At 42.4% G+C, this 12,460-nt stretch overlaps 1 protein-coding gene across 4 annotated transcripts in view; it reads right to left on the bottom strand.

The window, feature by feature from the left end:
- The window catches only part of RALA (RAS like proto-oncogene A), a 103,251-nt gene that overhangs the window by 15,747 nt on the left and 75,044 nt on the right, over nt 1-12,460 (bottom strand). For all 4 annotated transcript variants that reach the window (XM_030203962.1, XM_030203932.1, XM_030203943.1 and 1 more), the window contains one exon: nt 702-910. In XM_030203962.1, the coding sequence (XP_030059822.1) occupies nt 702-910 (209 nt within the window). The remainder of the gene's footprint in view (nt 1-701; nt 911-12,460) is intronic.

The following is a 12,460-nucleotide window of genomic DNA, read 5'->3' on the forward strand; positions in this document are numbered from 1 at the left end:
TAGTTTATAAAAATATGCATTTAAATAGCATTGATCTATAGCTGATAGCTACACACATTGCAAACAGAATAACTCCCACCTAAGCAAAGGTCATTAATCACCCAATATGATGGAGTAAAGTGGTACAGAAATAAAATGGATTTGATCAAGCCTGGTTACATTGAGAAGCAGGGTCGCTCATAACAAAGGGCTGGACCCAACACTGAGTGGCAGGTTTAAGTAAACACAGACAACTTTTCCTAGTTTAGGCTTCATCAATATGCATGTCAGCCAGTGCCTGAAGAGTTCTGTGTGTTCTAGGTGAACCTTTGGCCTTACCCCCTTCCTCAATTAATTTTCAGGTGCCTAGCCCATCAGCTCACCCCTCCAGTATTTTGATAATTGAACTCTACAATCATAATTACCCTACAATTATTCTATACAAATGCATAACTGATCATCATGCTTTTGTTTTGTAGCTAAAAGTAGGCACTGGTGGCTCTTTTGAGTACTTGTGGCTGCTAGGACTTATTTCACTTTGACTGCAGCTGCTTTTTGCTGCCTGCCCTAGAAGCTGCTGCCAAATGGTTGGGCCAGCCCTGATATTAGCATCCCCTTCTTACTGAAGGCAGTTTGTTGGATAATGTGATGAGGCAACCTGAACAGTTATCACAGCAACTATTAACATTTTTCTTCCCCCAGCCCACCATAGACTGAATTACCTGAAATCTGCAGTAGCTGCAAAAGATTCCTGCTCTGTAATAGAGAAGACACAAAGAAATCCTTCCCCACTTCGGAAGTAGTTGTCTCTAATAGCTGCATAGTCTTCCTGTCCTGCTGTGTCCAGAATATCAATTTGGACTTCTTCACCATCCAATACAACTTTCTTTCTGTAGCTGTCTGCCTTGGTAGGCTCATAGTCTTCCACAAACTGGCAACAGAAATTGTAGACTGATGATCTAATATATACAAATGGCTTCAGCTGCTTATTTTATGGCTGGAAAGGAGACAGAGGTAATTTTTTTTTTAATTCGCTGGCCTCCTTGAATAGCTATTTGCTGTTCAAAATGCACAGGAAACCAAACAGGACCAAAATGGGCATGCAACGTAGTACATTGGGCCCATCTTGCTACGAACACACAATGTTAGCTGTTTCATTCCCCCCAAAACCTCATTACATGACTGAAAAAAAGGATAAAGGGAATCAGGTCATATTGGATCCCTGAACATGATAAGGCTATGTTATCAAACACTTGCCTGCACTTCAAGCTCCATATTTCCTCTTTTGTATATGGAAACCCCAACATATTATGTGGGAAAAATAGATAAGTGTTTCCCAAGTACCCCCCCCCCCCCTTGCCAGTCAGGTTTTCAGGATACCCACAATGAATATGCATATTAATGAAAACCTGATTGGCAAGGGGGGTACTCCAGGACTGACTTGGGAAACAGTAGGATAAACTACCAATACGTTAGCAAGTAGCACATTATGAGGGAAGAACTAGCATACAACATCAGTATATTTTGACATACATGAGAAAAATAGAACTCCCTCCCCCCTCCCCAATACTCCCATCTATCATGCATCCCTTATTTGCAGTTGCCTTCTTCAGGAATGGAAAACATTTAAAAGAAGCTAGTCACACCAAGTAATCCTTAAACTGCTCTCATAACCTTAGTCTCATAACCCCCGTCCATTCAGAACAAGACAGCAGCAATGGCCACTAAAGCCTCAATTGTCACAAAAAAGCTCCATCATACAAGTGAACCAAATAAATAAATAAATCAGGGCATCATTTATCTTGTACCCTAGCAGTCAAGCTGAAGTTGTCTTTGAAGTTAGGATGCTATTTACACTATCACTGCTCTGAGTAAGGTTGTGTGACTTACCTAGTAACACAATAAATGACATTAGATAAAGACCAATGTGGCTCATTCAGTCTGCCCGATAAAGTGGTTAGGGTTGTAACAGCAGCTGTACAGTTATTTCCTCCATGCCTTCTTAGAAACATAGAAACATGATGACAGATAAGTCTGCCCATTCTCAGTAACCACTAACTCTTCTTTTCCTAAGGGCTCCCACATGCCTGTCCGTTTTCTTAATTCTGACATAGTCCTCGTCTCCATGACCGCCACCTCTGTTTTGTGCTCTGCTTATATTCTCTTGCTCTTTAAAGATCTGCTTTTATATCACTACTTTTTAATTTTTACCACTGTTTTTGCCTTCAATACCTCTTCTAGAAGGGCACTTCAGGCAATAAACAACCTCTTTGAGAAAAAAAATATTTCCTGATATTTTGTGTCTATCTTCTTGTAGCTTCATGTCATGTCCTCTAGTTCTACAGTGTCCCCTTCCTTTGGAAAATGGTCATTTGCTATGACTTCTAATGAATTATGTTCATTACAACTTCTAATGCAGATCGCCTACCCTTTTGGGCACTTTCCTCTGGCCTACCTCTAGCCTCTCTCTCCTTACTGAGATAGATCCTACAAAACTAAAACACAAATGTTCCAAGTGAGACCTCACCAGTGACTTGTACAGGGATATTATCACCTCCTCTTTGTTGCAGGCAATGCCTCACTATGCAGTCTAGCATCCTTCTGGATTTGGCCACCTCACTGTTCTTGCCTCTTCTCTAAAATCCTTATTTGGCATCACCAAAGAGCACAAAATGCTTCTCAGCTGTAATTAGGCATCACAAAACATAACCAGGCCCTTTCAAAGCTATCATGGAGACAGTAGAAACATACAAGCATCACATCATGGACATCATTTATCTTATAACCCCCAAGCATTGCCTGCTTATATATTCACCCTCTACAGCCCTGGGACCATTACATGGATGAAGATGATTACTTCTAGTCAAGTCCTCCTCTCAATTCTGTCACCTTTCTTCCTGCCTATATTAGGTTAGAGTTTGTACACATTGATTAGTTCAACTGAATCTTCTCTAAATGAATGCTTCACACTTGTTGGACTGGATCACACGGTGCTTTTTATTATTACTATTTTTTTTTTTAAGGGGATGTGGATCCTATGAGATGCCTACATCTGATGCAGAAGGCTGGCATAATGTGACTAACAGTACACCAGAAAACAAAAACAGAAAGGGATACAGCTGCCCTGGTAGGCTTAGTTGACAATCTTCAGTGGTACGAGGTGTTTTCCATTGCAAGTGTTCCTGCTGCCTTGAAAACACACCGATCACACCACTCAAAAAAGGCCCACAATCAAAACCAAAACCTTCACAAGGCAACAGTTAACAGGAAAGGTAAAGTTCAACTGCCTTCCTCCCTTTCATATCCAACCTACCCAAATATTTTTCATGCCCACCTCTGACTTTCATCAAGTCATTCTTGATCCACTCCAATCTGGCTTTCACCTTCTTTTTCTCCAAGGGCCTTTACCTATCCTTCTTCACTTTCAAGACGTTTGATTACTACTTGCTCTCCAACACTGTCCTCACTTGGTTTTCAGGATACTGTTCTGTTTTGATTGTCTCAACTCCCACCAAACTTATAGTACATAGACTGGTGGAGCCTGCTTCACCACTACCCTGCTATTTATGTACCTGGGGGCTTGCCTTGCTCCCTTGATGCTCATATTTACTCCCATTGCTTTTAGAACCATATTTATGGTAATGCTGTTATCTACCTCACTACACCAGAATAGAGGCTGATTGAATTTCAGTTATGGTATTGAAACTGACCCAAAATTGTTTTGCTGCCTGGTTTTGGCCCAAAGATTAATTTAATTTTTGGCCATGTTTTCAGTTTTGGATGAAAATGACTGTTTTCGGTGGAAGCTGAAAAGTTGTGATTTGTCCCATTTGTCTCCCCCTCTCCCCTACACAAGAGTTGTCCCTCCTCCTGGACTTTCCCCGAGTGCCTCTCCCCACTCGTAGGCCCCCCTGGGCCTATATTACAATACCTGGTGGTCTAGGGTTGTAGTTGAGGCAAGGGCAATTCATTTACTCCTGCCCATTCTGGCTCTGCTCTCAAAATGGCTGACATGACTGGCACATCACGCCTGCCCTGACTACAACTCTAGACCACCAGGGATTGTAAGGTAGTGCTGGGGTGGGGCTACTCTTATTTTCATTTTTATTTGTACTGAGATTGCAAGTAATTCAGTTATGATTTTGTATACTAGTTTACATGGTAAATATAGTGCTCCAAATAAATGCTTTTGGTACAAAATTTTAGCAGGAATTTAAGTTCACAAATTTGGGATAAGCTCCATAAGAATTAGCCTCTCTGTGGAGTTATGACATCAGCTGTCACCGAGTGTGGCACAAAGCCAACCACATTAAAAGCACTGACAGTTTTTCATTAGCTATGGTCTGTGTGTATATAGACTATTTTGCATGGAGGTAAAATATAGTCTTTCATTATTTAAATTATATTCTGGCTTGGATACTGTGGGTTTAGTAAAAGGATGCAGACTGCAAACGGACAATGCACAATGGCCCTCACTGGTTCACATTCACACAATGAACCTCAGGTTTTTGTTTTTCAATTCGGCTGAAACCAGGTGATGAGTTTCGGCCAAAAGCTTTCAGACAGTTTTGGGTATTTTCGGTTGCCCACTATACCAGAAATTTCATCAAAATCCAGCCCTAGTGTCAAGCAGGCTGAGATTTGACATCTGAATGTTTCACCACCATCTGAAACTTACCACCACCAAGACAGAGCTTCTTATCTTTCGCCTAAGCCCATCTACAGTGGAGCACCAATAGTATGGGGTAGATGGGAGGCAAAGACCTATAAGCACCTATAAGCAAATCTCCCTCAGGAACTCGGGAGGCAGACGGGAGATTCAGTAAAAAAAAAAAAAAAAAACCCACAAAACACAAAAAACCTATGCAACAAGGACAAGATCTCATACGAGTACTGCGTAGGAACCCGGTGTCATTGGAAGGCATGTTACCATCACATATAATCTGGACCATGCAACAACGGTGCACATACAAACGGTGTTCCACTGTACTCCTTCCTCTATTTCTGTAGTTATCCTCCCAGTTCCCTCAACCCAAATCATTTGGTTGTTCTTGACTGCTCTCTCTAAATGGATTGAACACATTTCTAAAATCCATTGTCTGTCACTAAAATCCATCCCTTTTCTGAACATACTTTGAAATTTACTTACACTCTCATCATCTCCCACTTCCAAGTCTCCCCTTGAATGCTCTCCCCCTCACATTGTTTTATGTTTAATATACCACCATTCAGACATCACAGCAACTTACAAATAATAAAATAAATTAAAAATTCAGTTGTACAACTTATCTTCCACTAATGTTGCTCCATTGGTAGAAAATAGATGGAGTAACAGCTTAATGGTTAGAAAAACATTATGAACCAGTGAAGCCAGGGTTTGAGTTCTGCTTCTCCTACTGATACTATGGCTCCTTTGGTAGGTCACTTAACCACTGCCTCATATAAAACTGATTTGTGAACCCATTTAGTCAGGAAAATACAGCTCATATACCTGAATGTAATGCGCCATGAGCTCAGATTTAGAAAAATCAAGTAAACTGAAATCCAAATCCAAAATCCTCTTGTCTCCCTAACAGTTACCACAAACAGTTCTGGATTCCTCTCTTCCCCTATTAGTAAATTCATTCTGCAGCTCCTCATTACTCCTCTTCTACCTGCCCCCCTTCCTATCTTTGGAATTCCATTCACAGGGTAAGACACTCTTCTATCCTCCTCCACCACTAACTTCAAAGTTTGTTCTTTCCACCTTGTTGCGTCCGACACCTGAACAGACTTCCTGTATTCTTGTGTTATGCTCCCTAGCTAAAAAGCCCACTTCTGAATTTGCTTTCCAATCTTAATCCCTTATTCTTCTGGTCATACCTGTTTAAAAAAAAAACTATTTCCAATAACAAATGAAACTCCTTAATTGTCCTGTTGGTTTTGAATGGACTGTGAGGACTGTCCACATGTGTACGTATACAACACTACTAGGTCTAGTAGTGCTACAAAAGTAGCAGTAATACTATGATGGCCCAGAGCATCACTACTGGCAGGCAGAGGTGATGCACATCATGATTACCTGTCAGTACATGTACATCATTGTATATTATAGAGTAATATGCATCTTTGTAAATGCTGGATCTCTGTATGTTAATGTGACACATGCTATATTCTTTAGTCTTGAATATGCTTTAGTGCAACACTGCCTCCTCCTTTCTGTAAATTTAAGAAATCTTTATTGAACTGTTCAAGGACTGTACAGTACAACTGCATTAAAAAAATAAGCATTACAACAGGAACACTATCCTATATAATAAAACGCACCTCCAACATTCTGAAGCCGAGAAAGTGAAGCCTTCAAGCCTTGAAGCATTCCTGCAACATTCCGGAACTATGTGTCGTCAATTGAGGAGATGGAGCCTCACACACACACACTCACTCTCTCTCTCTTACATACACTCTCTCACACACAGACTCACACACACACTCTGTCTCTCTCTCATTCTCCCTCACATACACACTCCATCTCTCACCCACACACTCTCTCTCAAACATACACACTCCGAGGAAAGGGGGGCATGGAACATGCTGGGGAGGAGAGGGAGGGGGCATGGAACTCGGAGGGGAGGAGAGGGAGGGAGGAGAGGAGAGGGAGGGAGGGGGGCTTGCACCTCAGACGGAAGGGGGGCCTGGAACTCGGAGAAGAGGGAGGGAAGGAGGGGGTCATAGAACTCAGAGCCCCACACATAACACTGTCTCACACACACTCTCTCTCTCTCTCACACACACACTCTGTCACTCTCACACACACACTCTGTCACTCTCACACACACACACTGTCTCACACACTCTCTCTCTGACACAAACACACACACACTCTGTCTCTCACTCACACACACTCCATCTCTCACGCACACTTTCTCTCTCACTCACACACACACTCTGTCACTCTCACACACACACACTGTCTCACACACTCTCTCTCTGACACAAACACACACACACTCTGTCTCTCACTCACACACACTCCATCTCTCACGCACACTTTCTCTCTCACTCACACACACACTCCGAGGAAAACCTTGCTAGCGCCCGTTTCATTTGTGTCAGAAACAGGCCTGTTTTACTAGTTAGAAAATAATAAAGTAATCCTTGCAAAACTTCTCTTTGAACAAGTTTTTTTGAGCCACTCAGTAAAAATAAAAAAGAAACAAGAAAAGGGGGAGAACACAGAGAGGAGTGTCCCATGTACCAAAGTCATTCAACTATAGCTCTGAAAGAAAATAAACCCCCTCGCTTCCTAAAGGGTGCAAATTTAGAGAACCCCAAACTTTCTTCCAATGGGCAACTGCATTACACCTTATGACTGTTAATTTCTCCATTTGATATATGCAGTGCAATTTAATCCACCACTTAGACAGGGAGGAGACTCCCAGGTCTTTCCAGACCACAGCCAAAGTCAATTTAGAGGCGTTCAAAAGACACCTAATCAGAACAATGTGAGGTTTACAAAACCATGAGCCATCTCTATTAAGCATACATATCCCAAGGAACCTTCAGATCTATGATTCAAAGAATCTAAAATCTGACACTTCCAAAATGCTCACGCTTTCGGCTGAATCCACCAGATGTTCCCCAAAGTATCCTTATGTTCACAGCCACACCAACAAGCTGAATTAGCCTGAGGGTACTGGTGACAGACGATCTAGCATCAAATAACAATACAAAATCTTAACATTATTTTCTGAAACACTAGAAGCGACTGCAATTTTTGCCAATGATTGTTCCATTTTCTCTCATTCAGTTGGAGTAAAAACTATACTCAATTTTTGCTCTCATTGCTGTCTATATTTCAAAGGTGCATGCAGTTGATCCCTAGTTGATCTACCAGATGCTTAGTATACCTCTCTTCTGTTCCTATTCATCATATATGCTCTGGTATTTGTGCTTTAGGCTTGGACCTATTGTGTGTACACAGAAAAGTACATGTGGTTTTTATCTTCCCTCTACAGTGTTATATACTGCCTAGAGCAGTACAAATCCCTAGTCTCAAATGCAATATATTCTGTTAATTGTGGGACAAAAATAGATTTGGCTAGTAATATGAAATAGAAATGTGCAGGCAAAATTCCAACTAGGAACTCAAAGAATCAGACTCCATGCTGTGCAACACTGAAGACAGGGAAACAACTATCTTTCCTCTTATATTTCATTGTTCATCTCAGTGACCAACACAAGACCTTTCTTCCTTACACACAAGAGCACAGAAAGACAACAGTATCTTGTCAGTCCTAATAAAATCCTCCCACTCATCACTCCATCCTCCAGGCAAGACAATTCCCTCTTTCTCCCTTAAACCAGACCAGTAAGCAACATCAGGATACAGCAGCTGCTCTCTGCAGTCCAAACAAGAAGCTCTACAGCCTTACTCTGCTCTGCCCCACCTCCAGATGGCCTACAGCCAGTTCCAAGGAGGTTAGATTGAGAACAGCAGACAGAACGAGGCTATCTAGCCCACTATATGGGTTGAAGCCAGTAGGCGGAGCTTGCTGGCAGTAGGCAGAGCGATTAGTTCATCCAAAACAATAGCAAATGTTATTGAAAGCAATAGTAAACGATTATTAGAAATGATGGACTGCCTTTTTGTGGTCCATCTGTAAAAAGTCAAAAGCTGTTTCAATTGGATAGGCAGTGCATTAAAAGGTAGAGGACAACATTTTTTTTTTTAAACTTATTTGACAGCTTTTTGATTTGAAAAGTTTCCATATGTAAATATAAATATCATGAAATAAAATTGAAAATCACTAAAACAGCTTCAAAAATTATTGTAGCTGGTGGAAATTAATAAATAGCATTAATAATGGCTGTATTTGAGCTCATTTTTCTACATTGTTCTATACAATACAGTAATACACGGATAAAAAATTCAGTAAGGACATCTTGTTTACTGATGGGTTCATCTTAACTGTTATTATAATCTATCTTGGGCAGCCTGGTGTTATAAAGATTGGAAATAAAATTAAACTCTCCTTTCATTGGGGCACATGGAATCACACCTGGGGAACGGGTGTAACAAAAAGGAGAGCCCAGTGCTGGGAGAACCCATAGATACCACGTCCAAAGATGCCCTGCTGCACAGCCACCACAAACAGGCTTAACAGCCCTTGCTGCAGATGGGAGAGACTCAAACCAGAGACAACAGCAATATAAAATGCACACTCCACAGCAGAGAAGAAACAGCCAGCTGCTGCCGAGGTATCACTCAGTCACCTGATGCAGCATCCACACTCTCTCCCAGCAATAGTCACTGCCACAAAGGCTACTGAATTACCAGTTTTCTGCCCAGTTGTGGCTTTTTTTTTGTGAGGAAGAAGCATGGAAGAAGATGGCTAGAGAGGTGGTCAAGGGTGGGGAAAGGACCTGGGGTGACCAGGTGTTACCCACAAAGGCAGCACCACTCAGCCACTCACCCCAGAGCTCTACTAAACTGAGAGATCCAGGATAGAAACTGAAGCCAGATGAGGCCAGGAGCTGGTGAGGAACCATCCATCCGCCTGCTGGAGATGGAGAATACCGAATGGCCAGGGAGCATTCAGTTCTATAAGGCAGTGCAATTCAGTGCTCTCTACCCCCAACTGCTGGTAGATGGACACCACCCACAAATCTCTGGATTCAACTACTGCTGAGTGCTGATGCTAAGGAAAAGTAAATAAAATAGATAGAAACTCTGAATGTTGAGCACCTAATTCTCATAGCATCATGTCTGTTCCCCCCCCCCCCCCGAAAACCGCCACACTTCCACTACTCTGTAGGCCCTCTCCAGGCTTATCTTAGAGACTCTGATGGTCTAGTGGCCTCTTTAGGACAGGAGCAATCGCTAGTCGCTCCTGCCTGTGCTGGTTTCACCCATATAATGGCTACCATGAGATTGCTGTGAGAGGCCCCACCAGCCATTTTGAATGTGGAGCCGAGGAGCAAGAGCTCCTGCCCCAAAGAGGCCACTAGACCACAATGGCTTCTTAGGTACGTCTGGGGAGGGCTTATAAGTGGTGGCAAGGTTGCGGTGGCAGCAGTCAGCGTATCTGGTTTAAAAAAAAGGTTTGTGTTTGTACAAGTTCTTGGAGGAAATGTCCATAGTCTGCTATTGAGACAGACATGGGAAAACAACTGCCTGCGCTGAGATTGGTAGCATAGAATGTTGCCACGATTTGGGGTTCTAACAGGTACTTGTGACCTAGCTGTTGGAAACAGGATACTGAGCTAGATGGACCACTGATTTGACCCAGTATGGCTACCCTTATGTTCTTATGCAGCACAAAGAAAAATCAGAAGAAAACCCCTATATAAAGAGCAATATACAAAAGAAGTAGGGGTGGGCCACAGACATCCAGCTGACAAAGTCAGGTCTGAAAATTTTATTGTAGAAGCACACCAGTGACCTTACCAGTACAGCCTAGTAGTGTTGAGTGGAAAAATCCAGTATACATTTCCCAAAGTAGCAGAAGGTTTCCTTGTAATGCCCACTCATGAACCATCAACCACTTCAGCTGCAATGATCATCAAGAAAGCAAAACACCAGAGTGGCAACTTGATACCATGTACACACCAGGAATGTTAGAATTAAATTCTTTTTTGGTGTGTTTTATTTATTTGAATGGTAAGGAAAGCGCAGAGCACCCCGAGATCCCTGGGCCTTAGTCTTTTGAAGACAGGTTGTAGAATGGCCCGGCTGACTAAAGGAAAGGAAATTATCGAGACAATTTCACCTCTCTCGTCATCTAGGCTGTATCATTCTGCACAAGTAGGATGTACAGAAGCACATCTACCAGGTGGGGGAAAACAAAGCCATCTGAATGACGGCTCTGCCAAAGTCCGAATGGGCCCTGGCCAGCACATCCAACCTACAGTGTTTCACAGAGGAATAATGCGATGACCATGTCACTGCTTTACAAATTCCTCTGGAGCCATAGACTTGGCCTGAACCCTAGTTGAGTGGGTCCTCAGGCCCTGAGGAACTAGATGGTTTCTGCAAATACAGGCGGCCATTGATCCACATTGCAATTGAAGCCTTTTATGCTGCCTGACCCTTCCTAGCGTTTGTCTTCTTCAGGTACTGCAGCAACACCCGACATACATTCAGCTTGTGCAGCCTATGAGCTACAGGATCAGTCTTCCACCAAAAAGGAAGGCAAATAAGCCTCCTGATTCACATGGAAAGGAGACACTACCTTAGGAAGAAAAGACGGAACTGTGTGAAGGGAGACCAAATTCTTCTCAAAAGGCCAGACAAGACAGAGCCTGCAGTTCAGAGATCCTCTGGGCTGAAGTAAGCCACCAGAAAATCCTTCTTGAGCGCAAGGTCCTTGATGGAAGCTGATCGCAGCAGTTCAAACAGAATCACGGCCCAGTTTCAGGTCCCAAGAAGGAATAGATGGAGGCAGTGGAGGGCACACGTGCACCACCCTTTTCAGGAACTAGACCACTGCCCTGTGGAATGCCAGGGAGATGCCCTTAACCTTACCCCAAAAGTTGGAAAAGTTCAGCCACCTGCAACTTCAAAGGATCGTAATGCTAGACCTTTTCCAGGCTCTGCTGCAGAAATCCCAAAACATCAGGGATCTGAGCCTTCCAAGAGGACAGCGACCATCCCACACATCAGGTATCAAAAACCCTCCAAACCCTGATGTAAGCCAGGGAGATGGAAGACTTCCGTGAGTGGAGCAGTGTAGAAACCATTGTGAAGAAGAGCTCAGCCTCCCAATGGCCAGTCTGTAAGCCAGAAGGGATCCAGATCTTCTGTCTCTGCTAGCCCTTGCTGGAGGCAGCCTCGACTCCTGGGCAACAGGAGAGGCTCACCACCATTCAAAAAAAAAAAAAAAAAAACTTATGAAAAGAATGTAACTGTAACCATATAATAAAAGCATATTAAAGGAGGTAAACATCACAATAGTAAGAGATGAATAGACAAATTATCTAGACACTACTAAAAACAACAGAACAGCATTACTAGGGTGGTAAATAATAAATAAACCGATAAATAAAAATGAGGTACCTTAAGACACTGAGGGCCCTGTTTACTAAGCAGTGTTAAGGGCACGCTAAAGACACCTATAAGAATATATGGGGGTCCATAACATTTAGTGCGTGCTAATTTTAGGCGCATACTAAAAATGCTAGTGTGTCTTAGTAAATGGGGCCCTGAGACAACTAAGAGCAATGCCTGGTACAGAAGACAAAGTTACTAATTACCACATAAAAATATAAATAAATAAAAGAAGACCGGTTAACATTACATAAAAGCTGTTTTTTAATGTAATGGATAGCTGGTTATTAAGAATAACCGGTTATGGCATTATGATCGGTTAACATTATAAAAAACTGGTTAAGACACCGTGGCCAGTTAACAATGTAAAAATCTGGCTAAAAACACTATAACCGGTTAACAAACATAAAAATGGTGCCAAAATGAGAGCACCACAGAAATGTTTATGTGAAAGTC

The sequence above is a fragment of the Microcaecilia unicolor genome, chromosome 1, assembly GCF_901765095.1.
Source record: "Microcaecilia unicolor chromosome 1, aMicUni1.1, whole genome shotgun sequence".
Lineage (NCBI taxonomy): Eukaryota > Metazoa > Chordata > Amphibia > Gymnophiona > Siphonopidae > Microcaecilia > Microcaecilia unicolor.